The 25069-nt window shown below is 43.2% G+C and overlaps 1 protein-coding gene across 4 annotated transcripts; it reads left to right on the top strand.

The window, feature by feature from the left end:
• The first annotated feature begins 528 nt into the window (after window positions 1–528).
• Window positions 529–25069, top strand: UBE2T (ubiquitin conjugating enzyme E2 T). 4 transcript variants are annotated; one of them, XM_060231109.1, is made up of 7 exons: window positions 529–655; window positions 1562–1674; window positions 18613–18682; window positions 19169–19274; window positions 19859–19957; window positions 20827–20910; window positions 24669–25069. In XM_060231109.1, the coding sequence occupies exons 2-7, from the start codon at window positions 1566–1568 to the stop codon at window positions 24795–24797; spliced, it is 597 nt and encodes a 198-aa protein (XP_060087092.1). In that variant the 5' UTR covers window positions 529–655; window positions 1562–1565; the 3' UTR covers window positions 24798–25069. The 4 variants fall into 4 exon arrangements, with proteins under 4 accessions (XP_060087092.1, XP_060087093.1, XP_060087094.1 ...); XM_060231110.1 differs by having other exon boundaries at window positions 531–640; XM_060231111.1 differs by having other exon boundaries at window positions 597–976.

Genomic DNA, 25069 nt, shown 5'->3' on the forward strand with positions numbered 1-25069 from the left:
ACTGCCCTTTTTATAGCAGTCCACGTGCAAGATATCTAGATTCACTGCTTTCTGACCATCAAGGCCTTTCTGACAATGCCAAGGTTCGTTTTTTACTCCACGGGAAACACAACTTTGTCACTACTCACGTTGCTTGCTTTTTACAGGTTGCCATCCAAATCAGAGAGGCTTTTACTCATGCATAGCCTACTGCTATTTTATGTCATTTAACTTTTGCTGTTTTTTTAAGGTTTTATTATATTCTATAGTGTCACTGTTGGTTTTAAAGTATACTGTATTCTTGTATTAATGCCAATAAAGGTCTATGGTATGATATGGCCAGTTGCTCAGGGGCCTCAGAGGAGCCCTCTGGGAACCTGATTCAGCTCCGAACTGCATGTTTGACACCCTGTGCTAAAGGTTCATAAAAGAAAAAGACTTCAATTTTAAAGCGGAACTGACTGTATTGGGGCTGGTTCCTCTTTGCCGTCATTTAGCCAATCAGAGTTAACAGGGCGGCACCATAGATCTTAGTGACCAATCAGCGCTGCATATCGTCTTGACGAACACTTAATTTGGCCTTTCGGAGTGCAGTTGCTAGGCTTGTCGGGTGCTGTACTGTTTAGAGTGTGTGGCGCGGTTGCTGAAGTTTGTTTTCCTGGCAAGTGTTTTGCAGGTCGGCTGCTTGTGGGAAATTGCTCTATCAACGTTTTCCTGCTCCTCGAAAGAGGAGAAAGCTTCCCTTCCCTTGAGGCGGAGGGTTCCTGTCCCATTCGCGAGAGGGTTTAATTTTCGCATTATCCATTTGGACGGCCAGGAGGATTCGCCTGCGAACTTCCTTTGGAGCTCGCAGGAAACTTATTTGTTGGGCGCGAGGGAAGAAACGTGGCTCAGGCAGCTCCTGTTGCATTTGGGGCCTCTGCTTGATCCTGCAAACCACCGTGATTTGCTACTTCCCTGCTGGTGTTTGTTTTCCCTGCATGCGAACACACTGAAGGTCGGATCTGGTCCCGGATCTGAGGAACCTTTGCTTACCCGCTCTAAAAAGTTTCCAAGAAGTGCCCCCCAGTATGATTATTTGATGGTCAGGCTAAGGAGTTGGCTTTTTGAAAGGCTGCCTGAATCTTACATAGGAGCCTTAAAAATTGCATTATCCCCTCCCCACCCTTTGTCGCTCCTGCTCTGAAGATTGCTCCTGTCTTTAAAATATAGCATTGCATTGTCTGGTAGTAGACTCCAGCCTGGTATCTTAGTACCTCCAGGTTGGTAGAGAGCTCAAGGGCCTTTCCTAATAGGGCTGTCAACTTTGCAGGGTTTCAGGTGACCAAGTGTAGGTTGGAAATGAAGTATGCATTAGCCCCAAACTATCTGTTTTAACATGTGAATTGATATGAGTGTTCATGGAGCATGATTAGCTGTTGCTCAAAGCTTTTAATATTTTTAAATTTTAAAGGATGTTTAATAAAAAGTAAAAGCATTAAATAGCTGTTTTAAAAAATTCTGTTAGAGCAGTACTCTGAAGAGCAATTTATTTGCAGCTGAACTGACAGTCTAACAGCACAGTGTTTTCTTTATGTTGTAGTACAATGCAGAGGGCATCACGATTGAAGCGGGAGCTGCATCTACTGACTACGGAGCCACCTCCAGGCATCACCTGCTGGCAGAATGAAGGTCACACAGACTACCTTCGAGCTCGTATGTGTCTATCTTGATTTTACCCTCCCCTCTTTAAGTAGGAGTTGCATAGATTTAAATATGTGGGGAAGTTTATTAACTATGTTTTAAATGGCCTGATGTTGCCATGGAATGAATATTCATATTTACTTACTTTGCTCTGTCTTTTCCCATCAAACAGTACTGGGTTGACTTAAGTGGAGACTATTTATTTTTTACTTTATTTCTTTTTACTTCCTTTACATTCAGTGGGGACTTGTAGTGGCTTCCAACATTCTCCCTTTATCAGTTTCACCCTCACAACAAGCCTATGAGGTAGGTTATGCTAAGAATATGTGACTGGTCACAAGTCATACAGGGAGCAACTTTGGCAGAGTAGAGATTTGCACCTAGGTCTCTCAGATCCTGGTCTGATATTCAAGCCACTATGCAGTGCTGGCTGTCTAAATGATTGATATAAATCCTCACAATAAAAGATTAATTTAAAAATGAGAAACTTGATTTATCTCCTGAACTAGCATCCATACCAACAGGTTGCTATAGCAGTTAAAACATACTGGCCAGCAACTGAGCATTATAATTTTTTATTATGCAGCCCTCATACCCTTTACAAAGCAAAACTGCATTTTGGCTCTCTATATACATACAGTGATAAAAGAGTGATTACTTAGAGACTAAGGCTGTAATACTGTTTTTTGGAACTCTCATGATGAAATAAAGTAGGATTGCTTCAGGGTAGCATACATAAGAACTGGCTTTAGATATTTACAACTTTTTGGGCTGATAGTTACTGTGTAAAAAAGTATTTTCCTGTGAAAAAGGAGATAAATGACAGCTTTTTTGTACAATCATAACAATGATTTGAAACAAAACATTAAAGGTCTCCAATAATCATTGGACATAAGATAGGAATTCAAGATGGTCCTGCTACAGTAGTTGCTCTGTGACAGAAATTATGGGAGGCAAATCACACACATACTCTTTATTCTTCTCCTATTTTCCCCTTTCTCGTGTTCAGAGACACTTAAAGTTTCCTGTGTTTGGGAAGTGTTTTGTTTAGATTTTGTTTCTGATTTTGTTGGTTTTAGTTCTGTATTATAAAATTCTGTTCTTTCCTTGCACATGTTTCTTTTCCCAGGCTTATTACTTTAGGGTTTTAATCTTTAAATTGATGGATGCTTTTATCTATTTAGTGCAATTTTTTCAAGTTTAGAAATGATGGTGAGCTGCTTGGGGAACTTCAATCAAAACACTGGATATAAATAAATATAGGCTTATTGGTTCTTTAACATCCACTGAGATGTAATTGTTAGCATGTCAGACTAGAGACTTGGGTTCATAGTTGTCAGTGTGCGTGGAAGTTCTGCAGGTATGAGTGCCCTGATAAGTGCAGCCACCAGTAAAAGTTCTATGAAGACAAAAACTCCAACAAGCCAGTTGAATCAGTTGTATTTGGGGTAAGGCAAAGAGAGTAGTAATAGGCAGGCAGATAGTCAATACACAGCAAGTTCAGTCCATCCAAGTTAGCAGTACACAGTCACAGTCCAAGAGAGTAGTCTTACACATACCAAGTCATCATCATCATCAATCAGTCCGACAGAGTAACAGCCTCTGATCACAATAGCTCTCCACACCTCTGCACGTCCTCCGTATACATCAACCCACAGAGAATGAGAGTTAGGCTCTCTGTTGATATAGTGCAGCTAGCCAATCATGTTACCCAATTCTTAACTAGCTGCACATGATTCTCACATGCCTTTCATTAACAGGTATAGTAGGAGTTACATAACAGTGCATCAGCACTTTTCTCCTTAAAGTGCCCAATGCTGACATCCTCCCCCTTATGTAACGACATGGGCTATACATTGCATGTAACTTTAACATTCATAGTTAAAATATTTCTACAGCATGACATTACTGCTTTTCACATTTTTTTAAGACCTAATGATAGACAGCTTTCTTTATGCTTCACATGTGTTTGAACCTTTGTAAACAAGTCTGCAACATTGTCATTGGTTTCACAGTATTCAAGCACGATTAGTCTATCCTCCAAGCATTGCTTAACGTTATGGAAACGTACATCAGTATGTTTGGACCTACTCTTGACACCAAGAGTTGTTGCTAACTGTATAGCAGCCTGATTGTCTTCCCTCACAATTATGGGATTGACATGACGTATTCCAAAGTCTAACAACAATTGCTTGAACCATATGAGTTCAGTACATATAGCGCTCAAGGCCGCGTATTCTGCCTCGCACGTAGACAGAGCCACGTGTCTTTGCTTCAGTGACCGCCACCCAACCAGGGCGCCACCCAGAAAAATAGCCATTCCTGTAGTAGATTGCCTAGTATCAGGATCGTTGGCGAAGCTAGCGTCTGCATAAGCAAGCATGGTAAGTTCTCCAGTAGGAGTTATGAACAGACTTAAATCTATGGTCTGCTTTAAGTATCTTAAGATATGCTTAGCTGCTAGCCAATGTTTTTGCCTTGGCTCTTTCATTGCTCTTGCCAATACATTAGTGGCCATGGCTATGTCCGGTCTGGACCAATTAGCTAGATATGATAAGCTGCCAATCAGGGATTGATATATCCCCTGATCGAACAGTGGACTCTGTTCGCTGTCTGACTCATTACATGGGAACATAGGACTTTGCACCCCTTTGCACTGGTCCATTTTAAACTGTTTTAGCAAATGGGATATTTTTGCCCTTTGTGATACTCTGTATCCACCATCTACTTTTTCTATCTCTAGGCCAACATATTGCTTGATCTCTCCTAGATCTCTCACAGTAAATTTGGACCTTAGAGCATCAATAGTATCATTCATTACTTTGGCAGATTTACATATTATGGCCAAATCATCCACGAAGATTAGGATGGTGCATTGTTGCTCCCCCTTCTGTTTAGTGAACACACAGGGATCTGCAATTCCTTGCTTATAACCTAACATTTTAAGGTTATCTACCAAATGCTGATTCCATTCGAATCCAGCCTGCTTTAACCCATACAAGGATTTCTTAAGCAACCAACAAGCATTACCATTGTCATTATCATTGTCACCAGAGGCACCTGGTGGTTTCTTCATATACACACAGTGTCTCAATGGGGCATGCAAGTAGGCTGTTTTAACATCAAGATGCCTAATCATACAGTGCTGTTTTGCTGCGATAGTGAGAGCACAGTAAAGTGAAGTGGCTTTAAGGGTTGGAGCAAAAGTTTCATCGTAATCTTGCCCCCCTTGCAAGAATCCCTGGGCTACAAGTCTGGCCTTGTACTGAGTAGTACCATCTGTGCCAGGCTTGAGTTTATACACCCATTTACACCCTATGAGTCTCTGACCGGGCGGTAGAGTGGTTTCTTCATAGACGTGCAGGTTACGCAGGGACTCTAGCTCAGAGCTCATTGCAGCGTGCCATCCAGCCTGTTCCTCCTGTGATAAATGCTGAATACTCTCAAAGTTAGAGGGCTCTGCAATCACAGTACATGCCTGTCCTGGACTGTAGCGATCCGGTGGCCTCGTCTCACGTGACGACCTCCGAAGCACCGGTTCTGCAGATTCATCAGACACTGTCTGTTGTGCTGCCATCTGCTGCTGTGAAACACCAGCTCCTGGAGATGCAGGGGTTAACGGCTCCTCCTTGACTGCTCCGTTGCTGGGCGACGGGCTCCTCCTCCCCTTCCTAGGAACGGGTGGTGTCTCTTGTTTCTCTGCTGTCGGCAGGATTAGAGTCGAGGATGTTCGCTGCCAGCCAACAGATCTCTCAAGGAAAGTTGCCGACGCGCTGGTCGTTATCTTCTTCTCTCCAGCATGGCAGAACCTGAAAGCTCGATGATTGTTAGAATAACCAACAAACAACAACTTTTCAGCTTTGTCTTTTCCCTTCCTTCTGAGCTCCTTTGGGATGTGGACGTATGCAGGGATCCCAAAGATTTTTACATGCTCTATGGAGGGCTTCTTGCCATACCAGGCTTCTGCAGGAATCCTTCCTATAGCAGATGACCAAGACAAATTTAGTACATGAGAAGCACACATCATGCTCTCCCCCCAGTAGCTCAAGGGTAAATCACTGTCTTTTAACATAGCCATACACATATCGTACAGGGATTGGTTCCTTCTTTCGCAGAAGGCATTGTGCTGGGGTCTGTAAGGAGCGGTACATTTTCGTTCAATGCCATATCTCCTGCACAAAGAAATCATTCTCTCATTGCAGAATTCAGACCCATTATCACTGAGAATAGACTTAGGAACTTTGCCTGTCTTCCATTGCACAAAGCGAAGCCAGTTGTAGAATGCCTGGAATGTTTCCGCCTTAGACCTAAGAAGGAAGCAGAAACCATACCGGGAAAAATGGTCTTCTATGCATAAACAGAACCTTGCCCCGCCCAAACTCCTCGTAGGGAATGGGCCAATCAGGTCGAGGAACACTAAGTCAAGTATCTCATTAGTCTGAAACTTGCTAGGAGACATAGTTGCTGCTGCTTTGGACTTGACAGCCTTGCATACTTCACATTCTATGAAACATCCGCATGGTTTGGGGGTAATTCCGGCCGCTTGAAGAGTCTTCTTCACCGCCTGGAAATTTATATGCCCCAGTCTGCGATGCCAGAGATGTATGCAATTATCATGTGGTGGTTTATTTGTACTCACATGCTGCACTGAACACTCCTTCTCAAGGAAATATAGGTCGCCTTTCCTCTTGGCTTTAGCAGATATACCATCTGCACATATGTTGCAGTCTGTAGCTATAAAACAAACTTTAAAGTGCTGTTCAGTCAAGGCTGATACTGAAAGCAAATTATAGTTCAGGCTTGGAACATTAAGCATGTGTAACTTTCTCCCAAGGCTAGGGATGTTGATAAGACCACTCCCTGCTACATTGGCAGACAGCCCGTTTGCGAGCTTCACACACTGACCTTGTGTAGGAGTGAATGTCTCAAAAAGCCTTCTATCCTTGGCAATGTGCTCCGTCGCACCACTGTCAATCATAAATTGCTGGCTACTGCAGGAGGAATCATTAATGATAACATTACACCCACCTCCTTTAGTAACAGCAGGAGAATGTTTCCTTTTGTTCAAGCCGCACTGGCGTTGTAGGTGCTTGCAACTTCCACACAAGTAGCACTTACGTACAGCACATGCTTTAGCTGCAGCTGCTTTGCATTCTGCCCCTTTAAGAACCTCCCGGGCAGGAACATTAGTTGAATGGGCTGGAGCCTCATGGAATTGAGCTGCGTCTCTCCTCCTCATCGCCTCATTCAGCAGTCGGTGGGAAATGCTGGACACGGTGAGCTCAGCTTGTGGAACAACATCAAGGTTAGCCACAAATTGATCATAGCTCTGGTCCAGGGAACAGAGGATTATGTACACCTGCTGCAGGGAAGAAAAAGTTACCTCCTTTTCCTGCAGTTGGAGTAAAGTGCGCTTCATGTATTCCAGGTGAGTCATCATGTCTCCACCTGTCTCCAAACGTGCACTCAAGAGCTTCTTCATTAGGAAAATGTGGGACCCGACGCTCTCTCACATATAGAGCCTTTAGTGCATCCCAACACGACTTGGCAGTAGTAGACCCTTTAACATGGATGAGCTGTGAATCTTCCAAGGTTAAGCCAATTAATGAGAATGCCTTATCATCATTACTCCGATGTTTGGCTATTACATCCGCATCATCATCAGCATGTAACACTGTTAAGTCTGGCGGAGTTGCCACATACTCCCACAACCCTTGGTACTTCAACAGCATGGTGACTTTCTCTGACCATGTGACGTAGTTGTCTCCATTAAGCCTCGTAATGAGGAAGCCAGAGACATGTACGCTGGACCCCATGGTTTGCCTTATACACATACAAAGTGCCACGCCCAAAAACTGTTCGTCTTACTCACGAATAGAACGCTGGAAAATGCTGCAACAGACAGAGCTTACTCCCCCGTAGACCACGCTGGGCCCATAACCGATGTCAGTGTGCGTGGAAGTTCTGCAGGTATGAGTGCCCTGATAAGTGCAGCCACCAGTAAAAGTTCTATGAAGACAAAAACTCCAACAAGCCAGTTGAATCAGTTGTATTTGGGGTAAGGCAAAGAGAGTAGTAATAGGCAGGCAGATAGTCAATACACAGCAAGTTCAGTCCATCCAAGTTAGCAGTACACAGTCACAGTCCAAGAGAGTAGTCTTACACATACCAAGTCATCATCATCATCAATCAGTCCGACAGAGTAACAGCCTCTGATCACAATAGCTCTCCACACCTCTGCACGTCCTCCGTATACATCAACCCACAGAGAATGAGAGTTAGGCTCTCTGTTGATATAGTGCAGCTAGCCAATCATGTTACCCAATTCTTAACTAGCTGCACATGATTCTCACATGCCTTTCATTAACAGGTATAGTAGGAGTTACATAACAGTGCATCAGCACTTTTCTCCTTAAAGTGCCCAATGCTGACATCCTCCCCCTTATGTAACGACATGGGCTATACATTGCATGTAACTTTAACATTCATAGTTAAAATATTTCTACAGCATGACATTACTGCTTTTCACATTTTTTTAAGACCTAATGATAGACAGCTTTCTTTATGCTTCACATGTGTTTGAACCTTTGTAAACAAGTCTGCAACATTGTCATTGGTTTCACAGTATTCAAGCACGATTAGTCTATCCTCCAAGCATTGCTTAACGTTATGGAAACGTACATCAGTATGTTTGGACCTACTCTTGACACCAAGAGTTGTTGCTAACTGTATAGCAGCCTGATTGTCTTCCCTCACAATTATGGGATTGACATGACGTATTCCAAAGTCTAACAACAATTGCTTGAACCATATGAGTTCAGTACATATAGCGCTCAAGGCCGCGTATTCTGCCTCGCACGTAGACAGAGCCACGTGTCTTTGCTTCAGTGACCGCCACCCAACCAGGGCGCCACCCAGAAAAATAGCCATTCCTGTAGTAGATTGCCTAGTATCAGGATCGTTGGCGAAGCTAGCGTCTGCATAAGCAAGCATGGTAAGTTCTCCAGTAGGAGTTATGAACAGACTTAAATCTATGGTCTGCTTTAAGTATCTTAAGATATGCTTAGCTGCTAGCCAATGTTTTTGCCTTGGCTCTTTCATTGCTCTTGCCAATACATTAGTGGCCATGGCTATGTCCGGTCTGGACCAATTAGCTAGATATGATAAGCTGCCAATCAGGGATTGATATATCCCCTGATCGAACAGTGGACTCTGTTCGCTGTCTGACTCATTACATGGGAACATAGGACTTTGCACCCCTTTGCACTGGTCCATTTTAAACTGTTTTAGCAAATGGGATATTTTTGCCCTTTGTGATACTCTGTATCCACCATCTACTTTTTCTATCTCTAGGCCAACATATTGCTTGATCTCTCCTAGATCTCTCACAGTAAATTTGGACCTTAGAGCATCAATAGTATCATTCATTACTTTGGCAGATTTACATATTATGGCCAAATCATCCACGAAGATTAGGATGGTGCATTGTTGCTCCCCCTTCTGTTTAGTGAACACACAGGGATCTGCAATTCCTTGCTTATAACCTAACATTTTAAGGTTATCTACCAAATGCTGATTCCATTCGAATCCAGCCTGCTTTAACCCATACAAGGATTTCTTAAGCAACCAACAAGCATTACCATTGTCATTATCATTGTCACCAGAGGCACCTGGTGGTTTCTTCATATACACACAGTGTCTCAATGGGGCATGCAAGTAGGCTGTTTTAACATCAAGATGCCTAATCATACAGTGCTGTTTTGCTGCGATAGTGAGAGCACAGTAAAGTGAAGTGGCTTTAAGGGTTGGAGCAAAAGTTTCATCGTAATCTTGCCCCCCTTGCAAGAATCCCTGGGCTACAAGTCTGGCCTTGTACTGAGTAGTACCATCTGTGCCAGGCTTGAGTTTATACACCCATTTACACCCTATGAGTCTCTGACCGGGCGGTAGAGTGGTTTCTTCATAGACGTGCAGGTTACGCAGGGACTCTAGCTCAGAGCTCATTGCAGCGTGCCATCCAGCCTGTTCCTCCTGTGATAAATGCTGAATACTCTCAAAGTTAGAGGGCTCTGCAATCACAGTACATGCCTGTCCTGGACTGTAGCGATCCGGTGGCCTCGTCTCACGTGACGACCTCCGAAGCACCGGTTCTGCAGATTCATCAGACACTGTCTGTTGTGCTGCCATCTGCTGCTGTGAAACACCAGCTCCTGGAGATGCAGGGGTTAACGGCTCCTCCTTGACTGCTCCGTTGCTGGGCGACGGGCTCCTCCTCCCCTTCCTAGGAACGGGTGGTGTCTCTTGTTTCTCTGCTGTCGGCAGGATTAGAGTCGAGGATGTTCGCTGCCAGCCAACAGATCTCTCAAGGAAAGTTGCCGACGCGCTGGTCGTTATCTTCTTCTCTCCAGCATGGCAGAACCTGAAAGCTCGATGATTGTTAGAATAACCAACAAACAACAACTTTTCAGCTTTGTCTTTTCCCTTCCTTCTGAGCTCCTTTGGGATGTGGACGTATGCAGGGATCCCAAAGATTTTTACATGCTCTATGGAGGGCTTCTTGCCATACCAGGCTTCTGCAGGAATCCTTCCTATAGCAGATGACCAAGACAAATTTAGTACATGAGAAGCACACATCATGCTCTCCCCCCAGTAGCTCAAGGGTAAATCACTGTCTTTTAACATAGCCATACACATATCGTACAGGGATTGGTTCCTTCTTTCGCAGAAGGCATTGTGCTGGGGTCTGTAAGGAGCGGTACATTTTCGTTCAATGCCATATCTCCTGCACAAAGAAATCATTCTCTCATTGCAGAATTCAGACCCATTATCACTGAGAATAGACTTAGGAACTTTGCCTGTCTTCCATTGCACAAAGCGAAGCCAGTTGTAGAATGCCTGGAATGTTTCCGCCTTAGACCTAAGAAGGAAGCAGAAACCATACCGGGAAAAATGGTCTTCTATGCATAAACAGAACCTTGCCCCGCCCAAACTCCTCGTAGGGAATGGGCCAATCAGGTCGAGGAACACTAAGTCAAGTATCTCATTAGTCTGAAACTTGCTAGGAGACATAGTTGCTGCTGCTTTGGACTTGACAGCCTTGCATACTTCACATTCTATGAAACATCCGCATGGTTTGGGGGTAATTCCGGCCGCTTGAAGAGTCTTCTTCACCGCCTGGAAATTTATATGCCCCAGTCTGCGATGCCAGAGATGTATGCAATTATCATGTGGTGGTTTATTTGTACTCACATGCTGCACTGAACACTCCTTCTCAAGGAAATATAGGTCGCCTTTCCTCTTGGCTTTAGCAGATATACCATCTGCACATATGTTGCAGTCTGTAGCTGTAAAACAAACTTTAAAGTGCTGTTCAGTCAAGGCTGATACTGAAAGCAAATTATAGTTCAGGCTTGGAACATTAAGCATGTGTAACTTTCTCCCAAGGCTAGGGATGTTGATAAGACCACTCCCTGCTACATTGGCAGACAGCCCGTTTGCGAGCTTCACACACTGACCTTGTGTAGGAGTGAATGTCTCAAAAAGCCTTCTATCCTTGGCAATGTGCTCCGTCGCACCACTGTCAATCATAAATTGCTGGCTACTGCAGGAGGAATCATTAATGATAACATTACACCCACCTCCTTTAGTAACAGCAGGAGAATGTTTCCTTTTGTTCAAGCCGCACTGGCGTTGTAGGTGCTTGCAACTTCCACACAAGTAGCACTTACGTACAGCACATGCTTTAGCTGCAGCTGCTTTGCATTCTGCCCCTTTAAGAACCTCCCGGGCAGGAACATTAGTTGAATGGGCTGGAGCCTCATGGAATTGAGCTGCGTCTCTCCTCCTCATCGCCTCATTCAGCAGTCGGTGGGAAATGCTGGACACGGTGAGCTCAGCTTGTGGAACAACATCAAGGTTAGCCACAAATTGATCATAGCTCTGGTCCAGGGAACAGAGGATTATGTACACCTGCTGCAGGGAAGAAAAAGTTACCTCCTTTTCCTGCAGTTGGAGTAAAGTGCGCTTCATGTATTCCAGGTGAGTCATCATGTCTCCACCTGTCTCCAAACGTGCACTCAAGAGCTTCTTCATTAGGAAAATGTGGGACCCGACGCTCTCTCACATATAGAGCCTTTAGTGCATCCCAACACGACTTGGCAGTAGTAGACCCTTTAACATGGATGAGCTGTGAATCTTCCAAGGTTAAGCCAATTAATGAGAATGCCTTATCATCATTACTCCGATGTTTGGCTATTACATCCGCATCATCATCAGCATGTAACACTGTTAAGTCTGGCGGAGTTGCCACATACTCCCACAACCCTTGGTACTTCAACAGCATGGTGACTTTCTCTGACCATGTGACGTAGTTGTCTCCATTAAGCCTCGTAATGAGGAAGCCAGAGACATGTACGCTGGACCCCATGGTTTGCCTTATACACATACAAAGTGCCACGCCCAAAAACTGTTCGTCTTACTCACGAATAGAACGCTGGAAAATGCTGCAACAGACAGAGCTTACTCCCCCGTAGACCACGCTGGGCCCATAACCGATGTCAGTGTGCGTGGAAGTTCTGCAGGTATGAGTGCCCTGATAAGTGCAGCCACCAGTAAAAGTTCTATGAAGACAAAAACTCCAACAAGCCAGTTGAATCAGTTGTATTTGGGGTAAGGCAAAGAGAGTAGTAATAGGCAGGCAGATAGTCAATACACAGCAAGTTCAGTCCATCCAAGTTAGCAGTACACAGTCACAGTCCAAGAGAGTAGTCTTACACATACCAAGTCATCATCATCATCAATCAGTCCGACAGAGTAACAGCCTCTGATCACAATAGCTCTCCACACCTCTGCACGTCCTCCGTATACATCAACCCACAGAGAATGAGAGTTAGGCTCTCTGTTGATGTAGTGCAGCTAGCCAATCATGTTACCCAATTCTTAACTAGCTGCACATGATTCTCACATGCCTTTCATTAACAGGTATAGTAGGAGTTACATAACAGTGCATCAGCACTTTTCTCCTTAAAGTGCCCAATGCTGACATCAGTCACTCTCCGCTCTGAAGCTGGCTGGGTGACCTTGGGCTAGTTGCTCCCTTGTAGCCTGACCTGCTTCACAGGATAGTTTGTGAGGATAAAATGTGAAAGGCAGAAATACATATGCTACCCTGAGCTCCTTGAAGGAAGCGCAGGATAAAGAGGTGTTACGTGAAATAAAAATTTGCACCCACTGGATTCTATTATCTGTGATGATTTGCTATCTCTGTAATATCCACAATAACAGATACAAAAAGTTATGTATTGTGTCATTAACTTCCACTCAGATTTTTCCCTGTGGTTTTTTTCCCTGTGGTTCTTACATAGAAAAGTGACCTTTAACTCAGCATATTTGGTAGATGTTCCATGATTTTAAGAGGTATGGTTTAGGTTATAACACATGTATATTAAGTTCAGATTTCCTTACACTATTTTGTATAAATAAACGTTATTTTGGCAGCTTGATAAGGGAATTGGCTGGCAAGAGTAGGGTGGATTGGGGAGCTAATACACTGTAGGGTGTAGCTGTTTTTCTGCATTGACTTCGGCTGAAGTAGCAGCCAGTAGGAGATGACTGGCCTGGGGATTCCAGTACTCCTGGAGAGGGGGAGGTATGACAGTGGGAGAGGGAGACACAGTGGCCCTCTCCCAAACGGTTCCCCCGGGCTACTCAGTCTTTCACCAATCACGGACTAGCAGGGGGGAGGGGTGGCTCTATTCATACGAGAGGCTTACTCCTTTAGGGCTCTCCCAGACCCAGAGATCGGTGGTATTGAATGTGCCGGTTTGGCATGGGATGTTTGGGAGGGGTTGGCGATTTGGCTGGTGTATCGTCTGCCCAATGCACCAGCCAGCGCCTTACCAGCCCTGATCGAGGCCACAACAGGCTGGGCATTGGAGTACCCAAGGCTTGTGATCCTGGGAGACTTCAATGTCCATGCCGATGACGCGGCCTCTAGTCAGGCGCTGGACCTGGTGTCATCCATGGCGACACTGGGACTCTCCCAATTTGTGACATCGCCCACTTACCAGGCAGGGCACATGTTAGATTTGATCTTTGCAGCCGGGATTACGGTGGACGATGTAACTGCTGACGCAGTGCCATGGTTGGACCACTTTGTCCTTAAGGCTCTTGTGGATGCCCCACTCCAAACCCATTTGGGCGGTGAGCCTATTTTAGCTCGCCTGCGGAGCCTGATGGACCCAGAGCGGTTCCAAATGGCTCTACGGGATCCCTGGCCCCCTGGCGATTCTCTCAATGATCTGGTTGATTTCTGACATGGCCCGCTCTCCAGAGCCATTGATGAGATTGCACCTCTGCGCCCTCACACTAAGCTGGCCCCGTGGTACACCCTGGAGCTGCGACAGCTGAAACGAGGACTCAGACGGTTAGAGAGGAAATGGCAGCGTACTCGAGACGAAGCAACTAGAACATCTTATAGAGAGTTTATGAGGTCCTATTTGATGGCAGTCAAAGCCACTAAGAAGACTTACTTTGTGGCTAAGATTGCGTCTGCAAATTTGCGCCCGGCACAGTTGTTTAGAACGATTCGGAACCTAACAACACTGCCGCAAGGCAGGCTAAATGCTAAGGAATTAGAGATAGGCTGTGAGGCTTTTGCGAAATTTTTTGCAGACGTCACGTTGCTCCTCCATGACCTCCCTGCCATATTGGATACAGTAAATGAACTCAAGGCTCCATGCCTGTCTTCGGGTTCTACCTTGGATCACTTTGATACACTCAGCCTGGAGGAAACTGACAGAATTCTCTCTACTGTACGCCCTACAACTTGCGATTTGGACACACGTCCCTCCTGGCTAATTAAAGCTTGCCAAAAGGAGCTTAGGTGTCGTATACAGGACATCGTAAATAGATCCCTCTCGGAGGGTCTTTTCCCAATGCCTCTTAAAGAGGTAGTGGTTTGCCCCCTCCTAAAAAAGATTACATCAGACCTGACCGAATGGGCACATTATCAGCTGGTCTCAAATTTACCCTTTTTGAGTAAAAACATTGAGAAGGCAGTGGCGCTACAACTGCAGAGTTTCCTGGATGACACTTCCATTTTAGATCCATACCAGTCCAGCTTCCGCCCGGGCCATGGGACAGAGACAGTACTTGTCACCCTCATGGATGATCTCCAGCGGCACCTGGATCGAGGCGGTTCGGCAGTGCTGTTGTTGTTAGACCTATTGGCTGCGTTCGATACGGTCGACCACCAGTTACTGACCTGCCTTGCCGACACGGATTCAGGGGCTGGCCTTACAATAAGTTCCTCTTTCCTGGACGGTCGGGGACAAAGAGTGGCGATTGGGGGAGAACTGTCCCAGAGATACCCACTTAATTGTGGGGTGCCTCAGGGGGCAGTGCTCTCCCCGATGTTGTTTAACATCTACATGCGCCCCCTTGCCCAGATTGCCCGGAGGTATGGGTTGGGTTGCCACCAGTACGCTGATGACACCCAGCTCTATCTACTGATGGACGACTAGCCTGGTGATGTCCCAGAAAATCTGGACCGGGCGTTGCAAGCTGTGGCTGGCTCGCTCAGGCTGAGTGGGTTGAAGCTGAATCCAACGAAGACAGAGGTCCTGTGCCTGGGCCGTGGCGGTCTAGGAAGGGAAATTCCCCTACCGGTCTTTGATGATGCGCCACTGAAAGCAGTGCGCAGGGTCAAGAGCCTGGGGGTCCTACTGGAGCCTTCCTTGTCAATGGAGGCTCAGTTAGCAGCCACTGCTAAATCCGCCTTTTTTCATCTGAGACGGGTGAGGCAGTTGGCTCCCTTCGTGGAGCGCAATGACCTGGCAACAGTGATCCATGCAACGGTCACCTCGAGGTTAGACTACTGTAATGCCCTCTACATGGGGCTGCCCCTGTGCCGAACCCGGAAACTACAGCTAGTGCAGAACGCAGCGGCCAGACTGTTAATGGGACTCCCTAAGTGGGAGCACATACAACCTGGGCTGCGGGAACTGCACTGGCTGCCAGTTGTGTTCCTGATTTGTTACAAGGTGCTGGTTACTACCTTTAAAGCCCTATATGGCCGAGGACCTGTCTACCTTAGGGACTGTCTCTCCCCATATGTTCCCCAGAGAGTGCTTCGATCTAGCTCGCAAAATCTGCTGACAATCCCTGGGCCGAAGGAGGTCAAATTGAAAACAACGAGAGAGAGGGCCTTCTCGGCTACAGCTCCCTGCTGGTGGAACCAGCTATCAGAAGAGGTACGGGCCTTGCAGAACCTTAACCAGTTCCGCCGGGCCTGCAAGACCGTCCTCTTCCAGCTAGCATTTTAATGTGGAAATTATACCATCACTATGCAAGCTATATTATATCTATAGCACCAATTAATCTGTGGTTTTAAATTTTGTTTTATTGATCTCTTAATTGCTTAACTGAGTAATAACTAAATTGGGATATTTTATCTGTTTTATTGTTTTATTATTGTAATGTTGTATTTATACTATGTGAGCCGCGCTGAGCCTGCTTCGGCGGGAAGGACGGGATATAAATTAAAAATTATTATTATTATTATTATTATTATTGATATTTTAAAAAGTAAAAACGATTTTTTAAAATCATGTTCATCCTAATTGTAAAAAATAATTAACAAAACACTCCAAACATATAATACAGAAAGGGATTTGCTTTTCTATTTATTTCCATTTGGGGTGCTTTGTCTGCAGCTTTCTCTTGGATTGTAGTTGAATTTTAAGTATACTAATTCAGAAGCTAGCCCCAGTGAGTTTAACACACCTTCTCCCATCCTTATCAGTGATTGATGAATCACAGCTTCCACCCTAATCTCTGAGTATGGAATTGGAATTCTAGCCTCTCTTCAGAGACTGTGAAGAACTAACAGTGTTAGCCTGGTGATCAGGTTCTTGGACTGATAATGCCTGTTAACAGTTGAGTCAGTTAGTGCATTTTCAACAGTAAAAACAGTGATGTTATGTGAAGAGTGTTCGGAATTCCTGAACAGAAACACAGTCTAAGTAATAACAGAGACTGCAAGACTATGTTATAGTAAGGGGAGGGGTATAATATTTTCTGCCCCAGTAACTTGTGACTTTTCTGTTACAAAAATTAAATAGTTTTGTGTATATGTGGAAATTTGCACCACTGATTCTGTGCATAAAGAATAGAGTTATGCAAGGATCTCCTTGCACTCCCCCCACCTCCACAGGAAACTTTGTTTAGCCAATGCATTGTAATCAGAGAGAAATCAAATTATTTCCAGCACACTTTCAAGTTTGTGTTCATGCTATAAGGATTGGATAGTACTTTGCTTTAAAAAAAAGAGAGCATTCTCAGGATTAGAGTTTTTGTAGCCGGTACCACAAAATCATTTTTATGTTCCTGCTAAGAATTGTAGAACACACAACCCTGCTTAGGACTTCCAGTCAATTAAAGCAAAATATTGGGTTTTTGGTTTTGTTTCTTGTCTGTTTCACTTTATTAACTTCGAGGTTAGGTACTGGCAAGTCAATAAAGTACGGTACAGCAACCTGGTGTTTATCCTCTTTGACCTATTAAATCTAAGAAGCTGCTTTGTAAGAACATAAGAAGAGCCCTTTTGGATCAGACCACTGGTCCATCTGTTCCAGTATCCTATCTCACACAGTGGCCCACCACCTACTCTGGAGGGCTAGCAGCAGGCCACTGAGGTCTTCTCCTGATGTTGCCTCCTGGCACTGGTGCTCAGAGGTTTAGTGCCTCTGAATGTGAAGGTTTCCTTTAGTTATTGTGGCTAGTTGCCACCTATCTTCCATGTATCTGTGTAATCTCCTTTCAGCTGTGTCTGTCCCTACATCGTCTCACAGCCAGTTCAGCATTTTAATCACTCTCACTTCGTGTTTTATTGTAAGATGCCATTTTAGTTTGTTAGCTCTAGGTGGAACTGATTGGGCTATTTCTTTCATATATTGATAATTTATTATACAGTTTATACAGTATCTAAGTCTGAATGTATGAAAATTCTGCTGAACAAACTAGGATCAATTATTATCCTTAACACAGAAGGAAGGGCCTGTATGTAGTTATACAGATATTTATTCACATGTACATACACACACACACACATATCCCTGGCCCAAAGGACGTCTGTCTTGCCTCAACCAGGGCCAAAGCCTGGTGGAATCAGCTCCCTGTGGAGATCCGGGCCCTACCAGACTTGTTACCATTCCATAGGGCCTGTAAAACGGAGCTGTTCCACCAGGCCTTGGGTTGAAGCAATTGGGCATCCTCTCTTATTTTCCAAATCATCTGCCTTCCCTCACAATGACTTACCACCTGAACTATTATACTCGGGCCAATAACTGTGTTTAATCTGCAAAATATACCCGTCCTGCCTGGATTATATTTTTATTGAGTTATGTGGTGTTGTTTAATTGTAGAGTATTAATTTTATTGTTGTATTTTAACTGTTTTTTTGCCGGTAATCCACCCTGAGCCCACATGGGAGAGGGCAGAATATAAATCCACTAAATTTACACACACACACACACACAGACACACACACACTCCTAAAGCTAAATCTGCATAACAGGAAGTTTTCTTTTCTAAACCAGGTGTTGTGTCAAATATCACAATAGATTTTCATCATTTTATAATTTTTTTCCGTCAGAAATTTATTCTACATTTATTTTCAGGCAAGGACCTTCACAGTAGTAATCTCTACATCCTGATCAAAAGTCTCCATTACTTTGGAATTCCAAAGCTAAATGTTAACTCTGAATTATAACATTCAGGTCCTTTGGAAACTCTGCTTTTGTTTCTTGGGCAGGCACATTTTAAGTCTAGTGCAGCAAAATTCATTATAATGCAGTCATTGCTGTTTCTTTAGAAACTCAGTTCTTACAGTGCCTTCAGCAAGACCTAAAGAGGACAGGGTTAACATTATTTATTACCGGTCTCTTTCAGAAATTTTGGGTTCTGCAGATACCCCTTATGAAAAAGGTGTTTTTGACTTGGAAGTAGTTGTTCCTGTAAGGTAAGCAAAGAATGTTTATGGTTAATGAGGAGGTGTGCTGAGCAAAGATTGTTTTAGAACAGAAAGAACTGGTTGATATTGATGACACAGACTGCAGATCACTATAGGGTCATAAACTGAGAGATGTCATATCTCTTCTCAGTTACTATGTTTTACCATGCATATGGTTCTCATTTGTGTATACTGAGGTTCAAGATACATGTGTTTTCCCTTTCAGACAAAAGGATAATTGTGTGTATCAGGATATCATGCATATGCGCATTCTCCCCATAAGGGTGATAAAATGTAATGATTGAAAAGGGTAGTGTGTTTATATTGTGGAGAATTTGAGATTGGTCTAAAGCTTGACATTTCTAGAAACTTGATTTTAGACTTGTTTAAAAATAGGTGGAGAGGTGGAAACAGTAAGCATGAAGTTGTGGAACAGTGTTTGCTTCTTTTTAAAAACAATGATTTCTTATATATTTGAAATTGTTTCTTAAATAGGTATCCATTTGAACCTCCCAAGATACGCTTTCTAACTCCCATCTACCATCCCAACATTGACTCTTCGGGAAGAATTTGCCTTGACATTCTCAGACTGCCACCCAAAGTAAAGAAATGCTGCTTTAATGGAATTCTTTGATAGCAACTATAGTTGGAAAGCCTGTCTGTTTGCACATGAGTGCAATTCCTGGCATGTGTATTGTGCAAAGAGACCTGTCGTATTTACTGGTGTTCAGGGATTTTTTTTATAGAAAAAGCCCGGCAGAAACTAATTTGCATATTTATTCACACACACACATATATCCCTGGCCCAAAGGACTTCCGTCTTGCCTCAACCAGGGCCAGGGCTTTTTCTGATACCAAGCCAGCTGGAACTGCATTCCTGCTCAGAAAAAGGCCCTGCTGGTGTTATTCTGCTGACTTGGATAGGAATTGCTAATAGGCTAATTTGTCTGGGCTTCTTTATGAGGCTGAATTGTTTTATACTGCTTGCCTATAATGTTTGCAAAGACTTTTTGGTGTGTCTTCATGGTTGCACACATGGTTTGATATTTTGCTTGCTGCTTCCTTATCTATTTCAATGATGCCTGGAAAACCTGACAGGGAGAGCATGGTTTGTGTCTGCTTTATAAATCATATTATTGTTTCTATTCCCCTTCTCCCAGTAATATTGCATTTCTTCCTGTGAAGGGTGCATGGAGGCCGTCACTGAATATTGCAACTTTGCTGACCTCCATACAAATGCTTATGAATGAGCCCAACCCTGATGACCCTCTCATGGCTGACATAGTAGGTTTTCTCTTCTTAATTTGTGTTTGATTTTGAACATTAAAGTGCCATGTTGTTGTTTACTGTGCAAAGAAATACGAAGGTTTGTAGGATCTATCCAAAGCACCCAAATGACATTTAAGTGTTAAAACTCTGCATTTGGGAGGCTGAGTGGGTAGGGTATCATGTTATCTAATTGTATTAGATATTCTGCCTTCTTTGCTTTTTTGCATTACCTTCTAGATACAAAATTGATAAATACTATTTTTAGCAATCTATCTAAGGGAAAGTTGTGTTAATTCTGTAGTAGTGAATAATGTGCAAAGACAGGGTGTGATCCAGCAGAGTTGTTAGCAGAAATGAAGATGCAGTTTGCTGCACTACCTTCCCCCTAGGAGTCCCTGCTGAATCTAAGAAGTTGATATGCAGAGCTGTAGGATGCCACATGAACTGGAAGGCTGCAGTGTGGCAGATGAATGGGGCAAAGCTGATCCCTTCCTCTGTCTTCTGTGGGCATAGCAACACAGCCTTATTCATTTATTTTCATAAATTCTCTTGGTTCCAGCATCCTATCCATGTGGGTATTGCAACCCTAGGAATCAGCTTTCCTGAAGGAGGAAAAGACTGCTGGGGGAAGGAGAATGCAGCAAAGATCTGCATCCACTATCACCTTATGTTGAGGATGGCTGGATCCAGCTCAGAATTTTGAAACTGCATGATACTTGCATGTTTTATATAAAACATAAGGGCTTCTCTGAAAGATTAGTCTTCTTAAATAGTGTTAAACAATTTACTGTGGTGTCTAGTAAATCTGCCATCAAACACAAGTATGGCTTATGATTGAGAGGCCATAATTACTCTTTGTGTCTCTTTTTTTTAATTATGTCTAGTCCTCTGAATATAAATACAACAAGCAAGCATTCCTGAGAAATGCCAGACAGTGGACTGAGAAATATGCAAGCCAGACAACTGTGGTAAGAAATATACATCATTTGTTGTAAAGTTTGTGTGCGTGTGCATGCAGATGATTAATCTTCACATGTGCAGTCTTGCTGTACCCAATGAAATATTTTAGAACTGTGTCATTTAGTTGTCTTCCTGAAATTAAGTTTTTGGAGTGGAAGTATTATGAATGTGCCATGATATACAAGTGTCTGGATTTAACTCCTCCTTTTTGCGATGCCTTATTTTTGGCTGGATAGGGTTTTTTTCTGAGTTTCCTCACCATATTACTATTGCACAAAACATCACCAAAAATGCAAGAATTTTTCCGGTAAGGGTTTATTGTCGTTCATGTCTGCCTGATCTCGTAAAACATGCCCTGAGTAAGCATTTTGGGACTTTACCCTGTTACAATAATATTTGGAATTCTGTCTGGCTTGCAACTTGGTTCTAAAACCTGTGACAACTTGCACATGCTTAGTGTTGATGTAGAGAGGAAAATTGATCAGTGGAGATGAAAGGGTTTTGGTGGAACTGGAAAAGTTTCCTAACTCCCAAAACCACACTGGAAAGATTCAAGGGAACCTGTTGATTCTAGGAGGATCTGAAACATCTGTTCACTTTTGCTACACTTGTAGATCGACAAGTTGTCTCTGGAACCCTACTCTCTAATTTGTAACTTGGTTGGTTTTCTCCCCTGATTTGTTGTGTGTCTGGTAATAATGATTGTAGTATCTGTTAGGTATGTAGTTCTCTGAAAGAGAACAGCATGCAGAAATTATGATTCCTTCCCTTCTCTTGATGGAAGATTGTAGGAGGCTTTTTCTTCTGTGAAAAAGCCTACTGTTCTTTCAGTCTTATTTCCCGGTACATCTTGTTTTAATCCGAGGGGCAAGAATACATACCTAGTATCTCTACCAGTAGTGATTATCTGGGGGAGCTTCTTCCCCTAATGTTTTCTACCTCTTTTGACTCTATGCTGTCTTTGATACATAGCACAACATCACCCCCAATATATCACTCCCTGTCCTGTCTAAAGAGTTTATATCCCAGGATAAGTATCCCACTGATTTTTCTATTCCACCAGTTTTCTGAAATGCCCTCTAAATCTACATTGTCATTTAGCACCAAGCACCTGTCTCCTGCTAATATTTTCCAATTTGGATGAGTCGTTTGAACTCCTGTCTGCTCTCCCCAGAAGTTAGATTAAAAGCTGCTCAGCCATCTTTTTGATATTAAGTTCCAGCAGCCTGACTCCCTTTCAGCGCTTCCTCTCTCTCTCTCTTCCTTTCCAGATGTAGCTGGTCCCCAAAAGTTCCCAGTGCCTAACAAATTAAAACCTTTCCTTCTGGCACCACTTTCTCACCCATGCATTGAGAGCCCTAGTCTGTGCCTGTCTAGCTAGCACTGAGTATGGAACAGGTAGCAGTTCTGAAAACGCTATCTTAGAGTTCCTGGCCTTTAGCCTCCTGCCTGGAATAGCAGGCGTACTGAGCCAAGGCAGAGCTTTGTAAAGGAAAGATTTCAAAGTCTGGGTGCTAAGAGCAAAAAAGCCATGAATTTCATACCTGTTTCTCTCACCTCTGTTAATGTAGAGATGGCAATCATAGCCAAAGCAGATAATAAATTTTTCTGTGGCTGTTTGGTCTGTTCTAATAACCACACCATGACAGTTGTATCCCGTACTTATAATTAAACAAACATTCACCAATTTGTGATGAAAAGGAAATCTGTAATTACTCAGTTAAAACACAAGGGGGCATCTAGGCCTTGAATAACATAATTCCTTCAAGAAGTTTTTGAAGGAATATTGGTATAAAATTAGGAGGCATCTGAACTGCAGTAAATTCAGTCTGTCTGTAACAAGAGCACTTCCTTTCCACAGGATGATTGAATCACCATGCTTTCCAGAGCTTGTTCTCTCCTGTTTCGTATGGAATAAAATAATTAGTATATTGATCTATGCATAGCCTATTAAAATAATAGATGTTCTGCAAAGCATCAGAAATGTGATGGCAGCTTTAACTCAACTCCAGATAGTTTACTAGCTATGCCTCTTCCGGGAGAAACAAGGTCTAGCATAATTAACTATCTCTGATGACATCCAGGTTAGATAACTATAACTAGGGTGTGGTTTTTTTTGAGCAAGAACACACAGGAATGCAATTCTAGCTGGCTTGGAGCCAGGGGTGTGGCCTAATATACAAATGAGTTCCTGCTGGGCTTTTTCTACGAAAAACAAGCCCTGTATAACTCATGTGCTTTGTGGAGCTGTATATAGAATTTTTACTGATTTACAATGCAGCTAGAAGATTGGTGGCTGGCAAAAATGATTGTGTTTTGTCAGTATTGAAAGAATTCTACTTGCTACTGGTTTGTTTCTGGGTGCAATACAAAATATTAATTTTTATCTTGGTCTCAGGTCATTGAAGGACTTGAATAGTATCAAGAAGATCATCATAACCCGTATGAACTTGCCCAATGGTTAAGTTCTTTGTCTGCTATCCTTTGGAGCTAAGTGGGTGGCCACTAGACACAGGACTTTGTTCATGGTGAAGATTTGATCATGGAAATTCTGTACTTACCCCTTCACCTGATGACTTACAGGTGCAGGCAAAGAAATGCTTGTTTTTCCAGGAATCAGTTGATTACTGATTTGCTTTAGGTGGTTGGTGGTGTTTCACTGATTGTTCCTTATGGGTTGTATATTTATTGTTTTAATGGCTTTATTGTATTTTAATATTCTGTGTGTTGTCTAGAGAACATCTTTTGTTAGGATTGCAACACACAAATACTGTAAAGAAAGTACTGCAGCAGTTGCCAAAATAGGCTCCCTAGTTTCAGAACAGACAAAAGTAGCCCATTGTAAGATATGAGAATAGAAAAAAGTAAGCTTAATTCTTTTGTAGCATCACAAACTTGGTTGTTGAGCCACGGAATGTGGTAAGTGATATCTGTGATGGATGGTTTCAAGTCCCACCCTCCAAAAGCCTCAGCCAATCACTTTTAAATAGTTAATTGGAATGTTGGAAAGGTGGGGAAGGAGTTTGGCAGTTTAGCAGCTGACCAGCTTAGAGTTGAGAATTGTTGGATTTTGGTAGGAGAAGATTAGGAGGCCTATTGGTCCATTATAGACTTTATGCATTTTGAAGATAGGTAGAGTTTAAATTCTGTTCCTTTCAAAGGGTTTAAAGCCTATGTTATGTCAGATTGAATCAAACAGGAATTCTGCTTTGTAACTGTTGCCCTTTCTCAAGTCCCTCGTCTCCAGTAAGTTTGTAACTGTAGAAAAGGAAAACAACCAGGCCACACATACCACTGAAATAAACTTGTTTTTTAGTTGGTTTCACAAACCTGCTGTGTGGTTCTTTCAAGCCTTTAATCCCATCATAATGGGCCAGGTGCCACCCTGAGTCCAGGCACTGCCCTCATTGAGGACTAGGGAACTAAGTAGTCCCCAAAACCTTAATTATAAAAATAAAAGTATTGGGGGGAATTTGTAGGGTGTGAAATATAAGTCTCTAGTTTCTAGGTCTGCAGATGGGGTACTTTCACAGTAATCTGACAGGATGGAAATCTTGAGTGGGTGGCAAGAACAGGCTGTGACAGGTGGGCAGACTGGCCTAAGTTCTGAAGGCAGCATGTTATGCAGCTCCTGAAGTTCTGGACTGGAGAGCCTAAGTAGTCTCTCCTGATGTGAATGAAACCATTGGTTCTTTGAGCTGTGTGAACACAGAAAACCAAGATTTGTGTTTTTTCCCTGATTTGCTTTTCTCTGATGGTATTCCAGACTTCAAAAAACCCAGATGAAGAGAACCATCAAAGTGAGGCGAGCCAACTGAAAGATTCCAACGTTTCCCAGAAAAGGAAAGGAAGTCATATTAGTGGATTCTCCAAAAAGCCTCGCTCAGAAACATAGAAGCTTTGCTGCTGTGCAGTATCCCCGTCTCTGTCAATGTTTGCTTTTAGTTTTACTTTCCATCTCTTTAATGGGCTTGACATGCTTCATGTTCTGTTTACACATTATGTAATACTCCTCCAGTGGCTTGAGTGATCTCATTGTAACAGCCACATCTTTGTTTTTAAAAACATTTTGCTGTTTTACTTGTAGAATTCTTAAATGCCTCTTCTTGAATTTTGTGCATGTGCTAAATGAAAACACATGAGAATAAACAACAAATATTTAATCTT

This window comes from Heteronotia binoei, chromosome 2 (assembly GCF_032191835.1).
Source record: "Heteronotia binoei isolate CCM8104 ecotype False Entrance Well chromosome 2, APGP_CSIRO_Hbin_v1, whole genome shotgun sequence".
NCBI lineage: Eukaryota > Metazoa > Chordata > Lepidosauria > Squamata > Gekkonidae > Heteronotia > Heteronotia binoei.

Excerpts from the sequence above, each read along its gene's own strand:
- UBE2T (XM_060231109.1), top strand. The coding sequence starts at position 1,566 with ATGCAGAGGGCATCACGATTGAAGCGGGAGCTGCATCTACTGACTACG. Across the intron at positions 1,675-18,612 it reads CACAGACTACCTTCGAGCTC|AAATTTTGGGTTCTGCAGAT; the intron begins GTATGTGTCTAT and ends GGTCTCTTTCAG. Across the intron at positions 18,683-19,168 it reads GAAGTAGTTGTTCCTGTAAG|GTATCCATTTGAACCTCCCA; the intron begins GTAAGCAAAGAA and ends TTTCTTAAATAG.